An 18,100-nucleotide genomic window follows, 5' to 3' on the forward strand; every position below is an offset into this window, starting at 1 on the left:
TGATGAAGCTGATGGTGGAATCCTGAACCTCTCATGCCATTTAAAATTAGCCTCAAGTGATTTAACTTATAGGTATGAAGGATGAATCAGAATGTAGTTTCCATCCTTCACATGAACACATGGGTGGGTGTCTTAATTAGGAGAAATTAACCTATGCTATCCATTTCTTTTCTTATAAGAAAATTGTTCTAGCATTTAAAAAATTGCTATGGCTACGAAAAAGTAGAGAGCAAATTTGTTTCTTTAAAATCATAGAGGTTAGTGTTTAATATTTCAACTATTTATTCTGGAGATATCAAATGTTACAAATTAAAGATATGGAAAATAAAGAAAAATGTTAGATTTTGTGGCAATTGATATTTACATTGAGTTATACTCTTTTTTTTCTCTAAGATTTTTATTTATGTATTTTTTTACATCTTTATTGGAGTATAATTGCTTTACAATGGTGTGTTAGTTTCTGCTTGATCACAAAGGGAATCAGTTATACATATGTTCCCATATCTCTTCCCTCTTGTGTCTCCCTCCCTCCCACCCTTCCTATCCCACCCCTCTAGGTGGTCACAAACCACTGAGCTGATCTCCCTGTGTTATGCGGCTGCTTCCCACTAGCTATCTATTTTACGTTTGGTAGTGTATATATGTCCATGCCACTCTCTCACTTTGTCACAACTTACCCTTCCCCCTCCCCATATCCTCAAGTCCATTCTCTAGTAGGTCTGTGTCTTTATTCCTGTCTTACCCCTAGGTTCTCTTATCTGAGATTTTTTTTTCCTGTATCATAAAACCCCAGAGCACCAAGTAGATAGTTCGCATTAAGCTGCTGTTGAAACTCCTGTAACTAGACTTATATCCATGTCATAGGTCAAAATAAAACTGTCCATAATTTTGCTTTTAATTCAACCTTAAAATTGATCCTAGAATCTGTCACACTACTGCATGATTGAAAAAGCTAAGAGAGCTGATTTATAATTTATTCAATTTAATCATTGAATTTGAACTTGCCCATTCAGAAGGGTAGACCTTCCTAAACCCTCTCCAACCCTCACCTCATAAGGCAACAGAAGAAACCATGTGTGCTGAGGATTGAATGCCTTTTAAGAGGAAGAAGTGTATTTTCAATTCTTTCTCCCCATCTCACCAACCCCATAAATAAGTCTACCTTTCTTAAAGAGGTAAGGGTATAGAGAGAATGACCAACACAGTAGCTGTAGTTTAATTCAGTAATTCAGTTCTCAATACATCTGCAAGTATAGACATTCTTCTGTTAAGGGAGACTTTTAGAGCATGGAAAAATGGTTCCTTGACATCATAAAAATATATGTTTTTAGTTTCCAGTGAGTACCCCATATTCCCCTTTTGGTGGCTTTTGATTCCAACCTTCGTACTTTCTCATCATTTTATACTTTGTCTTTAGTCAGTCTAAACCATCCAGTCCTTTATGGTAAACTCTGGTTTCAAGTATCACCTCTCCCTTGAAGCCATTCATGCTTATCCCAGCCATGAATTATCTTTTCCTCAAAATTATGTTCTTTCTAATATGATATCAAATTGTTTCCTTGTGTTTCAACTTTTCTCTGCAGCTACACTTTAGGTAGCATTAGAGCAAGGTATGCAGAGACTGCCTCCTTCCTTATCTCTGGCAGTGAATGGCACAGTGCAGAGTGGGTATTAAGCATCTAATGTACATTGACTCATTGAAATTTAAGTAAGATCTTCACAGAGCAAGATCAGCATATTTTTGAAAATCTAAGATCCTATTATTTGTAAGCCATGCCATTAGTTAAAAATGCTTTTGTGGGGGGCTTCCCTGGTGGCACAGCGGTTGAGAATCTGCCTGCTAATGCAGGGGACACAGGTTCGAGCCCTGGTCTGGGAGGATCCCACATGCTGCGGAGCAACTAGGCCCGTGAGCCACAACTACTGAGCCTGCGCGTCTGGAGCCTGTGCTCCGCAACAAGAGAGGCCGCAATAGTGAGAGGCCCGTGCACCGCAATGAAAAGTGGCCCCCGCTTGCCACAACTAGAGAAAGCCCTCTCACAGAAATGAAGACCCAACACAGCAAAAATAAATTAATTAATTAATAAACTCCTACCCCCAACATCTTCTTTAAAAAAAATGCTTTTGTGGGGGAAAATAAAAAATCCATTAAACAAGCACAATATTTTTCCTAACCAAAAAATAGCATTTATACAAATGATTCAATTCCACTTTATTCTTGAATACCAAATGTAAAGGTTTGACTTTATGTCTTTTTACAGGAGGAGTGTAAATTTTCTCCTGATTCACTTTTGGCCATAAACGGTTATAAACTACCACAATGAGCACTGGTTTTTTTCAAGCTCATGTTCATCATGGTGTTAACTTCACCATGTTTGAGTTTTATCTTACAACATTGAAAAACATAAAATGAAACCAGAAATTAGTCATTTCCTGTTTGCTTTTTCTTATTAACTGAAGTATCACTGGACATTAAACATTTTCTCTTGAAAATTAGCTGGAGGATTTGGGTAGATTTTAATGAATAATAGTTGTTTGTGACCCATTAACTGTTTGCAACAATATTTCCTAAATTCAAAACTTCTCTGATCTCTTCTGAGATTTGGAAATTTCCACTGCCTTTTTTTTTTTTTTTTTTTTTTTTTTTGCGGTACGTGGGCCTCTCACTGCCATGGCCTCTCCCATTGTGGAGCACAGGCTCCGGACGGGCAGGCTCAGCGGCCATGGCTCACGGGCCCAGCCGCTCCACAGCATGTGGGGTCCTCCCGGACCGGGGCACGAACCCATGTCCCCTGCATCGGCAGGCGGACTCCTAACCACTGTGCCACCAGGGAAGCCCTCCACTGCCTTTAATCGTATTGCCTGGCTTAGAAGGGACAAATGTCTGTGTATGCAACAAATTTCTGTATCAAAGCTTAAACATAGCATCATCTTTCTGAAGATATTTTAAGAGATAGTGATCCAAATATAAATTAAGCTTTAACTTCTTTAACTTTGTGAGGTGTTACCTTTACGAGTAAATGAACTATAGTGACAAGGCACTAGTCTGGAATATAGGAAGTAGGAAATGCTCATTTACATATATTTTCATATTTTTGTCATACTCAAATATAAGTTTTATAAAGGTAAGGACTTTGTGTCTCTATCATTTTATCTACAGTGCCTAGAATAGTGGCTACCACGTATGGTTGTAAAGATTGTGTACTATACAAGGGTGCAGACAAAGGAAATGAAAGGGCTGGAATCTAGCCCATGTGCACTCACAAGTGAAACTGCAGAAGGGCTTTTTCCACCCAAAGATGGCATTTCTCATAATTTCCTAAAAGACACTAGGTAAAATCACCTATATCCCTGCTGTAATAGTGACCCATTTAGCAGGAGCTCAGTAACATTTGTGATTAATACATGAAGGAATTCCTTTTATGAATTGCTAAGCTCACTCATGTGCAACAGATGACACCTACATTACAAATAGCCCTTTGCATGGTAGCTGATAAGTTCATTTAGCATTAATTACCTTAATTTCAGATATTTTTTATTTTGAAAAAGAAAAACACAAAAGAAAAGCATATATTAGAACTGAAGAAACAGTGATTGTGTTTTGTATAGAAATTATTTTATACCATCTTTTAACCTCATTTATTCCCCTGCTTATTTGATAGCCAAAGCAAAAGCAAAATGTGTATATGTGTGTGTGTGTATTTATATATATTTTGAGTAAACCAGGACCTGAGAGCATGGAGGAAAGGCAGCCATAAGAGTTATTTCTGTATACTACAAAGATAGAAATGCACCTTGAGAACATATAGGACTAAGGATGTATGCTGGCCTCATAGAGACCATCTTCCTGTCGTTTACTTGGACCACTTCTCTTATTCTCTGTACATATATTTCATTTGCCTCTTTGCAAAAGGTCTCCCTCCACTTCTTGTCATTGCTGTTCCCCAGTGATTTTGTCTTACTATGGCTTTGACTTGCTGCAGTAAAGACATCAGCTCCATTTCAAATGACTTCTCAGCTGGGGTATTACCATAGTCTCTGTATCTCTCAGTTAAACTTCTTGAGAGAGTATCTCTTTGGCTCAGACTTACCCACCAGGGAAGGTCCAACAGCTGTATGTGGGTGCGGGAGGGATCGGGGGCAGAGGCAGGGAAATGCAAGATGGTCACGTGGTCTGCCATGACACGTCACAAGAAAAGGTGTACGTAGAGCTGACAGTAAAGTTTATACTAGGATCAGTTTTCCATCAACTCTGTACATAATTTCTAATATTAAATGTGCTTATTTTCAGGTTTGAAAATCAAGTCTTAGGAAGTGCTGGTGCTCTCTTAGGGGATTTTAATAGTATCTCTTTAATTTACTTCTAACTGAAATTAAGCATTTTTTCAATTATGAGTGTGAGCAACAAACCCCAGCAGTATCAGTAGTTCCTGTGGCTTTGCCAGCAGTCACAGATAAAATTATGACAGATAATTTTATATCACATTCTAGTCATTGAATATAATTCAAAACACTAGTGGTGCTAATCACTACTTTGAAATTATCCTAAAGGTTTGTTGCTAGATCATTGTAGTTATACATGTTACGAAATAAAACATGTATTACTATCTCACAAATTTTAAAAATATATTTTGTATATTTTATTTAAGTATAATTGTTTTTAATTTTAAATTCATTGCATTTAATTTTATCCTTTTAAAAACATTATTATGAGAAAGGATACTTAAGTTTCACCAGGTGCCAAACGGGTTTGTGGCACCAAAAATTTGAAAGTACCTGCAGTAGAAATACAAGAGTGCAATAATTGCTGAATTTTCTAAAAGCAGTTGCTTAGCCACATAGCACAGGGAGATCAGCTCGGTGCTTTGTGACTGTGACCGCCTGGAGGGGTGGGATGGGGAGGGTGGGAGGGAGATGCAGGAGGGAGGAGATATGGAGATGTATGTATATGTATAGCTGATTCACTTTGTTATAGAGCAGAAACTAGCACACCATTGTAAAGCAATTATATTCCAATAAAGATGTTAAAAAAATAAAATAAAATACGGTAAATAAGTAAATAAATAAATAAAAGCAGTTGCTTATTTGTGGATGGGTTTTCTGAGATCTACCTTTAGCCAATACATATACAAATTAAGTAAATATGAATATGTTTAGATGGACAGTATGTATGTTTATTATTAAATATGTGCAATCATAAATAAATAAGTCAATCATGTTTATGTATGCATACATATTCATATATACCCAGTAACGAAACTACAGTGTATATGGTATGATTTTCATCATTCCTAAAGACATGGTTGAAAGTTTAAACCCTTGAAAAATCTTACCATAGTAACTGGACGCATAGCCATTTCAAAAGCTTTAAGTCTTAAGATGACAGTACTGAAAGCTCAAATGCTGTTCTTTTCACAGGCTACTCAGAAAGAGATTGAGAAACAGAAGGTTCACCTAAAGAGCATTACAGAGCTAGGAGAGGCCTTGAAAGCAGTTTTGGGCAAGAAGGAGACCTTGGTGGAAGATAAACTGAGTCTTCTGAATAGTAACTGGATAGCTGTCACTTCCCGGGCAGAAGAGTGGTTAAACCTTTTGTTGGTAAGAGAAGAGGCTGGAAGATTTTCAGCCCCTCTCCATCATGAGAAAGAAATTATATAAGCTTTAAATAATAGTATTTATGTTAGCAAATTCAACTCCACATAAATGTTGGCCCTTATTTCAATATCTATTTCTATAGTGTAAGATATTTTTTGCATGTTTGTATTATATTCTATATGGAGATTGCACCTAAAAGTAATTTGAATGACACTACATTTTTTGTCTTTTAAAATTGTACAAAGTAGGACAAATATTTTAAAATATTGTCTAACTAATACTATGTCATGGTATGTCTCTAAAATTAAGGAATACCAGAAACACATGGAAACCTTTGACCAGAATGTGGATCACATCACAAACTGGATCATTCAGGCTGATACACTTTTGGATGAATCTGAGAAAAAGAAACCACAGCAAAAAGAAGACATGCTTAAGGTAGCAAATAAACTATTATGAAAAGTAATTTTCACACTGTGCAACAGTTATATCAATCATCTTTGTCCTAAAAGATACAAAGGACTTCTTAATAAGAGTGAAAAAAGTCTTCCTCTCTTCCTTCTCCCCCTCCTTCCTTCCTTTCCTTTCTCCTTTAATGCCTTCTTTCCTTCCCTCCCTACTTCTTTAATTCAAATGGGAGTTCATGACTTTGAAGAGCTCTGTGATCTGGATATCTGTCCATATCGACCTCTCAGCTAATTACACGCAACTTAAAATCTGATGAGAAAAGGATCCCCGGATTTATTTTGGTGTTATATTGCAAATTCATGCCCATTTTAATAGTAATACTATATTCTTGTACCTAACACAAAGATTAGTTTCTCAGCATCATTCACAGACCGTCTGAGTAAACAATGGGAGTCCAGTCTATGGACATTTTGCCTATGCGATGTCTAAATCTTAGTAATTAGTAACAATACTGAGCTTATATAAAACTGAATTTTTCATTCTTAACTATATGTAAACTAAACATGGCTTCGTGTTCTCTCTTTTTTGTATTGAAACCAATTATTAGGACATCCTAAGCTGTCTTTCTCAATGACAACTTAGTCTTTACTTTAAAAAAAAAAAAGGTTCCTGTAAAAGGATATGAGGGGTATAATGTGCAAATGTAACTTACTGACACTATAATATCTCTATTTGATGACAGTTTTTTCAGTTAAATAGGAAGAATTGCATTTGAAGAAGTCTCATATAAATTAAACAATGCCTTACTTTGTTTTGTTGAAATTTTCAACAATTTTGACTAGTGGATTACTATTTAAAGAATGCTTAAAAATTGTAGTTTCTGTCTATACAATTCATTTGTTTATTTTTTATGAAATTCATATTTTCTAAGGATTGCAATTCCTTTTTAATGAAAAACTATAAGTGTATTTTAGGCTGTCCCCCAGAAATATTTACCCTATTGTCTGTACCTTATTTTACTCTTCCTTCTCCTTTGATGTGTAGGTAAGGGATGTTCCTTCAGGGTCTTTGGAAAAATAGGAACTGAGTAATTTCACTTACAGCCTCTCCAACCCCTTGAGTCAGACAGAGCTTTCCTCAATCCCTCTGTCTGTGACACAGAATTCCTGTCTGTTAGAAAATCCATTTTTTCCATGGCAATCGATATGATAAAGAAAAAGGGAACTTGTAAGTACTCGGAAGGAATAGAAAATTGTTCTTTAGCTACCTTCCTTCCTGAGCACATATTCAGGTTGTTCCACAGCTTTGAAATTCAGGAAAGATAAAATAAGACTAAATATAAAACACTACGATTGTTGCCAGCAACATAGAAAAGTTGTTTTCCATAGAAAAGGAAAACACCCCTTGTCCTTCTTCAGACTAAGGAAATACTTTCAATAAACATATATCAAACGTAACCAAGGACAGTGACCTATTTTCCTGAGGTCACACACATTCTCACTCTACTCCTATTTTATGGAAGTTGGCTTTTTACTCCCTCCATTTTCTCTCCATGTGCTCTTTCTCTTTCTCTCTCTTTCTCTCCCCCTCTCCCTCGCTCTTTCTTTTGCTTTCTCACTCTTTCGCTCTCTTTCAACTTCCATTTAATTACTAACTTTAAGCCCTGTCTCTTGCTCACGGAATATAGCGTTTAAAGGCTGAAATGAATGACATACGCCCAAAGGTGGACTCCACGCGTGACCAAGCAGCAAACTTGATGGCAAACCGCGGCGACCACTGCAGGAAAGTAATAGAGCCCAAAATCTCAGAGCTCAACCATCGATTTGCAGCCATTTCTCACAGAATTAAGACTGGAAAGGTAGGAAGATCTGCTCCAAGGTGGAAACTAGTGATAAATGATCTCTTGCGAAGGTTGCGCAGTACCCTGAAGGGGGCAAGCAACCCTCACAGCAAGGTTTTCAAAAGGAAAATGAAGGCCAAAATGTATTTGAGGAAATTTTACCATTGAATCTCATGGGAGATGAATCTCTCTCCCTTTTTCCCTCCCTACCCCCTGTATCCCTCTCTCTCTGTCATTTTGTTTTCCATGGCACAGCTTGTCTAGAACTGCATTCTGCACTGGTTTACATATGTACTTTCAGGGGTAACCTGCAGCACAGTAACAAATAGCATGCTGCAGGCCAACAACAGCAACAACAAAAAAGCACAAAAGACATAATCTAAAGAAAGCACTACTGGCATATTTTGCCAAATATAATATTGCTTGTGTGTGATATGGAAGAAATATCCAAAATGAGGTCTTGTACATCTCCTGCATGATGTAGGGTTTCTGTATATCTTTGCTGGTTGTGCATATGTGTGTATGTGTGTGTATTTTAACTTGCTCTTGCTAGTTGCCGATACTTACTGTGATAAAATCTATTAGATTATAATGACATGCAAACCATGAAGACAAATAATTGCAAAGCTTGTATATCCTAATTTTTGTAATTTTATATCTATTTATACTTATTCTATTTAATGAAGAACCAGGGTATATGGAACTTTTGCATGATAACCCTTTATATTTGTGTAACATTTAATGAAGGCAAAAATCTTATCTAATAGGTAGCTTGCAAAAATATATAAACACAGTATTATCGAATTCGAACTCTTTGGGGAGTATCAAAATGCAAGGAATTACCTCCCAAATTTATAAAATGTAGTTTGACACATTTTTCAATGTATATGATATGCTTTCAAATACAAAAATGTATGTAAAAGAAATATATGTGTTTGCATATACAGATAATTGCTAGAAATAATCTTAAATGAGAATAACATTATTGAAATATTTGTGAGAAAATGCAATATGTCAGGTAAGTTTTGATTCCTGAAAAAATAGGAGAATACATTTGAAAAATTATTTTGGTAATTATGGACACCCAATAATAGCATGGTTTACATCTTCTAAGGCATTACTTTGTATCACTGTTATATATAATAGTACATATATAAAGGAATTCCTAAAATATATGGAAATGTGATATGAATTTTAAATACTTTATTGCATGTGAAACATAGTTACTCTTCAAAACTCGCCTTCCCAAAGCAAAAAGGTATTAGCTTACCTTAATTCGTTGCTCTTGTTTGTAATAGTTAACTAATTAGTTCTACTCATTTATATATTAAGTAAGTGATTCTCACCTGAAAAACATCTGACAGATTCTAAGATTTTATTTTTAGTCCATAGTTGTTTTTTGTAAGAATTTACTCTGCTGTTTAAACAGACAATTATTTTCACTTCTGGAGATATCATTAAATGGGTAATACCTAAACAACCAAAAGTTATTTTAGTCATCTAAAAGATGAATGCTAATACTTCATTACTAAGTTTTGTATTCTTCCCATTATACTTTTTAATAAATCACTGAGCTAGAGTATATTTAAGAGTAAATAGGGTATTCTTCTCTTGATTTTTTTCAATGGTAGATTGAGATACATTATGTCACAAGACTGTGACTTGTAGGTATTGAAAAATGAGTAGAAGTCATCATGCACCGTAGAAACTGACAAACATAGCATGGCCAAGAGAAGTTTGTGAATTGTTATTCTATATTCTGTACGAATGTGTCAGTATACTTCCAGATATCATGCATCAGGTGAGCCATTTGATGTGTTTCTTTTATTACCCATACTGAAGAAAATCATAAAATATTTTAAATCAATATTTCAACTATACGTTAATTGATGACAATCACATTTTTACTTTTCAAAGCATTCCTTTTTCTCTAAATTCATAGAGATGACTGAATGCAATAGTTGACCCCATTTGGGGGCTTTGAAGAGATAATTAAGCTCTATCATCATGATGAAACAGAAAATATGGAGTTAAAGCATACCTGACATTTTGCTTGTTTATTCATTGCATTAACTAATGGTATTGAGTGCCCATTGTGCTAGTGAGTATGGGAATATACAGGATGTTAAAGATACTTGCTTAAAAATATATGTCTACAAACACAAGTTTAAATACTTATTGCAGTCATATAATATGCTTAACACTAGTACATCTTCATGGAGATGTACAGTTAATGATGAGGTGGTCCCAACAATCACATAGTGTGGTAGGAAGAACAATAGACATAGAAGATTGAATTCTGAACTTTGACAGTATTAGGCAGAACATGTGGTCTCTCTGCAATTCCATTTTCAGTGTTTATAAGATACAGGAGTTGAACTAGATAAGTAGTTTTTAAAAGGAAAACTATCCCACCCCGCAAAGGAGTTATTATTTAGAACCAAGTGTATAAAATGGATAAGAATAGACTTATTGGACAGGGGAATTTCTGCCCTTTTATCTTTCTGCTTCCTCTGATGAGGTTCAGGAGGTACAAGTTATGTGTATAGAACATGGTGTAAAATTTCTGGGTTGGATTAGTTAAAATTAGGACTAATTAGTTATATTAGTCCCTGATAACTCTAAAATTTGTCTAATAATCTTTTGTTGAGGCAGTGAGGAATCTAATGACTTGTATGTGTGTTTGCTTATGGAGTAGGGTAATTTTGGCAGTGCTGGAATTCTCAGGGATAGCCTTTGATCTCAAAGTCAAGTTCCTATTAGAGTAAGGCTTATGGAAGGTAAGATTGGTTTGGAATATGACATTCTTGAGGTTGAGTTTATGGGTAGTTTTCACTTAGGAGAAAAACTTGGGAGAAAATCTACAGTGATAAACAAAAGTAGATTGGGAGTGAATATGGATAGAACTCAGTTTAAGAACTAATTTCAGGATCCTTTCAAAGCTCAACTAGAAAGGGCAAATGAGTAGAGCAAAAATTTATCCTGAGAACTCACTGATACTGTCTGGATTCACTATTTGGTGAATATGAAGTCTGTGTCCTGCAAGGACTGTCCATGACAAGAAATTCCAAAATCCAGAAAACAATGTACATTGGGTTCCTCGATTTAGATTGGCTGAGAACTTGTCCATCAGATGCAGTTCTCAGCAGTGGTAATTTTAACTATCAGTGAGGAGCAGTGTGGCGAGAGGAAAAAAATTCTTAACTTCAAGCCACAATACTTTGAGTGTGATCTTGGATTTGACCCTTTACCTCACAGAATCTCATTTTCATCCAGAAAAGCAATAAAATTATGCCTGTCTTATCTTAACCTCAAGATTGTGGTGAGGATCAAATGACCTAAGATATGTAAAAGCTACATTGAAAAAATCTATAAATTATTATAATTATATAAAATGGTGAAAATAATATCAATAATTATTTTTATCATATATATATATTAGACTTAATGACCAAATTTTGAGGGTTAAGATGGAAATTGATGGGGAAAAGAAATGGAGGAATAGCTGATTTCTCTTTCTGGTCTCTGCTGGAATGGGCAGGGACCAAGAAGATGTGTCTTTGCTATTTCCATTGCAAGGGCCAGCCTTATAGATTATCGAGTGGACCAATTTAAGAACTGGAAAGTTCTGCTTGTCCCAAATAGGGCCCATAAAACACATGAAATTCTATCTCTTCTCATTTCATTTAGGTTAATCAGCAGTATCTTATGGCTTTGAGAAAGCTTAATCTCTCCTAATATGTATGAAATCAATTTGAGAAAATGGCAGTTTTGATGGGGAGGGTCAGAGTTATAAAAATGAATCAGACATAATTTCAGAACCCTGGGTAAAGTTGATGGAATCATTGGGGAAAGACACCACGACTCAACTCTTTCTGATTTAGGGCATCTGAACATGGTGGCATAGCATGGTGGTGGTTGAGGGGGATACTATCAGCAAAAGAAAGTGACAGGAGACAGAAGCATAGAAAGGGAAATAGGAAGGCAAAAGTAAACAGACTACTTAGTCTTGTTGCTTATGGCACTTCTATCCATCTCCATCTTCTGAAAAGCCAAGTTGGAGAGGAGAGTCAGCAATTTGGGAGAGATGATATTTGAGGCAGATCTTCAAGAATTAATGAAGGAAGGGTTGGAGAAAGGGAGGAGTATGAGTGAGCTCTTACCAACCATGCACTTTCAGGTCACAATGTTTGGTACTGTGGTACCTAAATCGCTAGGTAAGATGTGGATTCAAGGAGCTTATTGTTTATTAGTGGAGCAAGATATATTCATGGATACTGGGCTGACAATGAGTGTATGCTGAGTCAATTTAGCAGCCACTCCAGCAACCTAGAGGAGGTAACAATTCAGTATAAACCTATGACAAAACCTTAGGAGTGTACAGTGTGTTCGATGGAGGGTAAGTTCAGTTTGCTTATGGAATATAGAGCACAGAGCGTGAAGCTTAGTGTGGATAAGACTGAAAGGGATGATGACACATAGTGTGGGGAGAGATCATGACAACCAGACTAATAATTTATGCTTAATTCAATATTCAATGAGGAGTTCTTGATTTTTTTTTTCATGCACTGTTGAAAGATTAGCCCTGCAGTGGTTGTGAAGATAATTCAAGTGAATAATGACAGGAAGTAGGGAAACCAATTAGGAAGCTATCACAATAGTCTAGATGAGAAACAGTGAGTAGCTCAAATAAAGGGGTATCTGTGGGAATGGAGAGGAAGTGACAATCTACAGCAGTGACTCTCTAACCTTTGTGTACTTGGAGGAACTGTTAAAACACAGATTGCCCTCCCCTCCCCCCCTTGCCTGAAGACTAAGACTCAGTAGGCCTTGGGTAGGCCTGATAATTTGCATGGCTAACAGGTTTTCGGGTGATATTGATGCCAATGATCTAGAGACCATACTCTGAGAACCACTGGTCTAGAGACATTGAGAACTAGCCTAGAGTTAAATTATTATATATGAGGGCCAAGAAGGTGATGAACTGAAAACTGACTCAGGATTCAATACTAATTGAGTCCAAAAGGCTGCCTATGAGTCTCAGAATAAAATTTGCATCAAGATATATTTGTCACATTGTAATACTTAGCTTTAAAAGCATGTTGAGTCAATAGACCTTAGCTGTATCCTATTAATATAGGCAACTACTTTATAACAAAATATTATGAAACATACACATAATTTGCTTAGTTAGATTGTGTTCTCTTCTAGAGATTTAGAAATATTTCACTTTCTATGGAGCTAAAATGTTACATTATTGCCCATGCAATTGGTACTAACCAAAAGAAAGGTGAACTTGTTTTCTGTGTCTTCATTCTTTATTAAGATTTATGTGCCATTGGATATTATATACAATATGTTCCTTAATTTCTATATGGGCCTTAAATTTGCTTTTGAAATCCGCGTAGCAGTATGTGTACGTGTGTGTGTGTGTATATATGTGTGTGTGTATATATCAATATATATGCGTGTGTGTATAATTACAACATGGGATTTGAACAGTCTGCCATCATATATGTAAATATTCATAATTTTATTGCTATAATATTCATAAAATGTCAAGATTTTGATCTCCATCAGTCCAACCAGTGCTACAGTGCTAGCAGGTGTAAAAGTAATCATTCTTTGGATCAGAGACTATATATATATATATATATATATATATATATATATATATATATATATATATATACACACACACACACACACACACACACACATATATGTGTATATATCATATATATATATATATATATATATATATATATATATGATATATACACATATATATATGGCTATGAGAGAGCCAGTGAGTTTTTCATTTAGTGTACAGTATATCAGGAAAAAATACATGGTTGGGTCTAATTTTATCTTAAGTAGTGGCTTTAGATGTGAAAAGTAGTAAATAAATAATTTAAGGATAGTTTAGACAGATATTGTGACTTTCTCAAGCATCAGTGGGAAATAAGTAATCCATCTAATGAATGTCACCTAGGATGTCAAAATAAGATTCATTGGATTTGAGAATTTTAACTGAAACCTAATTTTCAATAATCAACTTTATCAATACAAATATATTGATCTTTTTCCCCTTCATAGTCTATTTCTAATTTAACACCTTCTCTGACAGAAGAGAGCATGGTCTGTTAGCTGGTATAGTTACTCTTATTATATAAATATATTTTTAGTAAACTTTTCTACAAAGAGATTATTTAAAAAGTCATAGATGAAAACTTAGGTAAAGATCTATAGGCATCACATGATTTGTAGAGTATTACATATGTAATAATCACAGCTAAAATCTTCAAGTAATAGTAACAGATTAACACCCAAAGTTTGTGTTACTCTACCTGCTAATTTTATTTCACTGAAATAAGTAAGTTAACCTAGCAACGGAATTTCTATATTAACATTTTTGCACGTTTATAATTTTCTATCCCTATAACAGGTTAGTTCTGTTGGAACTTTGATAACACATTACTTTTGTAATTATTTACAATGTTTCCAAAGTAGATGTTAATTGAGTCTGGTGCACAGTGTCATTTGCTACAACTAACTGGGTCTTATTAACATGACATTTAAAATGATTAAAGCTATTTGGTGATTTCTGATCATGATCTTTTAAAAAGGAAAATGATTCCTCCGATCACTCAACAAATGTAAAAGTAATCATTCCTTGGAGTGGAACTTTCAGATATTTATAGAGGGCTCTGAGAGAGCCAGTGAGTTGCCCAGGTTCTCACAGTTAGATAGCCTGGTTAGAAAACATTAGATCCTAATTCATTGCTTAGTCCACTCCAACATGCTGACTCTCAGCATACGTTGTTATATCTCTATTTGTATCATTAGATATTTATTGTTAGTCTATTATGTGTTAATATAAGCATGTCCAGTTTCACTTAAAATATAATGATTTCAGTACTTCTTTGTATTAAAAATAACTATAATTAAACAAAAACCAGAAATGAGAGAGGGAGAAAGGAAGAAAGAAAAAAGATAAGAAAAAAATAGAAAGTTGTCCAAAATGTTAAATGTTTTAATTCATCTGTCTCCCCCATATATTTTATAGTTAAATCCTTTCTTCTTCTATTTCAGTTGCTACTACTAAACTCATGTAATCATGAGGCAGAAAAATATTCCAAGTTATTCTCAATAAAAAGTAGAAAGTGGGATGATTATTGAACCACCAACACAGCTTAACCAATCAGTGTATTTTGTATCCAATTCTGAAAAGTGTGACCATAAAATTAATCTTATCATTTCAAAATCAACAGAGACGTACTGGGTAATGTCTCTTAATCAGCCTTACAAATTTGGGAAGTTACCACAATTTCACATTTTTATCCTCACAGCATCAAAGATAAGCCAATAACTTACCTAATATCAAAGAATGCAGCCAATGAAATGTCACTTACCCAAGTCAATTTGTTTTATCTTTAAAATTGTTTCTTATGTCCCTTGGAGCTTGCTCTTTTGAATTTAAAATAAGTGAATGAATAAATCTATAAACTACTTTATCTGATTATCTTTGTTTTAGATAGGTCTTTTTAATACACTTATTTCTCTTTGTAAGTTTTCTTTCCAGATATTTTGATTTGAAATAACTCTTCATATCATGTCTTTTCTGTATTATAGGATATTACTGGTCCTTGAAACTTTATTCATTCTGGTTTCCATGAATTATTCTTATTTAATTTTTTCTATACTAATATTGTCATGAGTAATAAATTTTCAAAGCTGCAGAATGGAAAGAGGAGACTGATTTGAAGCAATTTTAAACCAGTCTGTAGCATTTGGAATATTAATTTTCAATTTAGAATTTAGCGTGATTTGAATGTAGTGACCATTTATCATGATTACTGAGATTACATAGTCCATATTAACAAATGTTTACTTTGCTGTCTGTGTAAACACAGTCATTATTATGTTAGTGTATCTATGCCCATTAGAGTAATATTTAACCAAAAGAAAGCTTACGTTTTAAAAATGATAAAGTGTATCTGAGTAATTTTGGATGCTTCCAATTTACAATGAATCAATTTGTAATTGATTTTGCTTTTTTCAATCTGTTGTTGTTTGTTAACTTGTTATATAAGTCACCTTTAATGCTAAAACTTTAACAAAGCCTTAAATTTCATTAATCTTAAATCATGCAGCAAAGCACAATTATTAGCTGTTAAGCAATCTGAAACCACATTAAAAAATCAAGGAAAACAAAGTGTTGTCTTTCTCAGTTTCTCTGTCTCTTCTTTCTTTTGTGTCCGTTTATCTATCTGATTATTAAACTTGCCTATGTTTTACTTTATTTGTACTTTGTATGACTTCACAGTCATGCTAAAGCTCTTAAGATGAAAAGGTAAGTAAAAATTAAATTGTATAAAACCTATGCCTAGTGTATACTTTCTCCTGCAATATTATAACTTTTTTGATTATTTTCTATGTATTTTAAGACTTATATTGTGTGCACTGTCTAACGTGTGATTTAATTGTGATTCTAGCTCTTCTTTGGTCATATACTTTCTTTAAAGTCAATAGAAGTAATGTATGCGAAAGTTAAGATGATTTATCCACCATTGATTTCAGTTTCTTCAAATAGTTTGTCATAATTCTGAATCAAAGAGGCAGGCATTATATACTTTATATGGCTTAAACTTGGATGATTCAAGAGTGAGCTATTAAATTATGGATGTTTGCTTACTGTTCATTTCTTTTTAAAATTTCATAAGCATTACAAATTACAAAGACAACAAAGACCAAAGAATGACATGTAAAGCTTTTATTGGTCAGAAAAGTCATGACCTAATGGTGAGCCAGTGAACTCTTAAGGAAAAGCAATTAAAATTTCCAACTCCTTGAAGAATATTAATCACATGGATGTCTAATGGCTGGTCTGATCCTGCCAATAGAATAGCCTAAATAACTGAGTTGAATAGTTATGGTTATTTTGGTTATAAAATTAGTTACTGGTTAATTTGATTTATTGGATGTTCTAAAATTAGTAATTGATATAATAAACACGTTTTATGTTTAAAAAATGAGTTCCTTTTGCTATGGAAAATACAGAATAGTATAAGATGTATTCCCAACTTCAGGGATTAAAAATTTAATGGGGAGACAAAATATAAACCCTTGAAAGTCAAACAGTATTACATTCAAATATGTAATAGATACTGCAACACAACCTAGGATTTTACATAAATGAGGAATAGAGACTCCCAATACAACAGCTCAAACCCATTCCCATAAATTTTCCTATCCCCAGAGGGCTTTCTGAAAATTCCTCTATGAAAACATCTGGGTGCAAGTGAATGAGATGGACATTATAAGAATTATCTAAATCCACTAAAATTTACTAAATAAAGCATCAGCATTTTGACTCCTATTAGTAAGACATTACTCCTGTGACATATTTCATACTAATAATGTTATTGGTTCTTTTCAATGTCGTTGTCATAGTAGTTGCTATTGATCTGTACTGTCCAATAAGGTAGCCACAGACTACATATGGCTATTGAATATTTGAAATGTGGCTACTCCAAATTAAGATGTGCCGTTAAGTGTAAAACACAGTGGGTTTTGAAATCTTCATATGAAAAAATGAAAGTAAAATATCTTATTAATAATTTTATATTGATTATAGGTTTAATAATATTTGGACATATTTGGAAAAATATAATTAAATCCATCTGGTTATTTTTACTTTTTAGTATGGCAAGTAGAACATTGAAAATTACATATATGACTTGCATAATATTTCTATATAGCTGCATAGCTACAGTAAACAAAGCTCTTGAATTCAGAGGAGAGAATTTACTGTAAATTGATAAAATTTTAGGGAAGTATTCATGTAAAAACTGTCTTATTTCTAACATATATGCTAATACCTCATCATCCTACCTGTGCTTATGTACTTTCAGCAATGAGAAACTCACTACTTTAAAATTTAGTGCTTTAAAAAGAAAAACAAAAACATTTGCAACACTAATTAGTTGTTCCTATATTAAACTAAAATTCAGACTCCAAGTAATTTCTACCCATTGGCTCTAGTTATTCACTTTGGAACCACACAGAACAATTAAAATCCCTAATCTGCATAATGGTCTTATTTTTAACAAATGCATAGTAGTCTTTGATTAGGAAATCTGGACCCTACACATACTACTAATGAAATCTAAGTTTGCACTATCTTGCTTGAATAATTCATCACTTTGTACTAGTGTTTCCTAAAATCTATTCATATCTGCTTATATTATTTTT

General features: G+C 34.1%; 1 protein-coding gene across 1 annotated transcript in view; it reads left to right on the top strand.

The window, feature by feature from the left end:
• Positions 1-18,100, top strand: part of DMD (dystrophin) — a 1,698,782-nt gene that overhangs the window by 440,929 nt on the left and 1,239,753 nt on the right. The window contains exons 30-32 of the mRNA XM_060087208.1: positions 5,419-5,598; positions 5,905-6,033; positions 7,691-7,861. Coding sequence (XP_059943191.1) covers positions 5,419-5,598; positions 5,905-6,033; positions 7,691-7,861 — 480 coding nt within the window. The remainder of the gene's footprint in view (positions 1-5,418; positions 5,599-5,904; positions 6,034-7,690; positions 7,862-18,100) is intronic.

This window comes from Mesoplodon densirostris, chromosome X (assembly GCF_025265405.1).
Source record: "Mesoplodon densirostris isolate mMesDen1 chromosome X, mMesDen1 primary haplotype, whole genome shotgun sequence".
Lineage (NCBI taxonomy): Eukaryota > Metazoa > Chordata > Mammalia > Artiodactyla > Ziphiidae > Mesoplodon > Mesoplodon densirostris.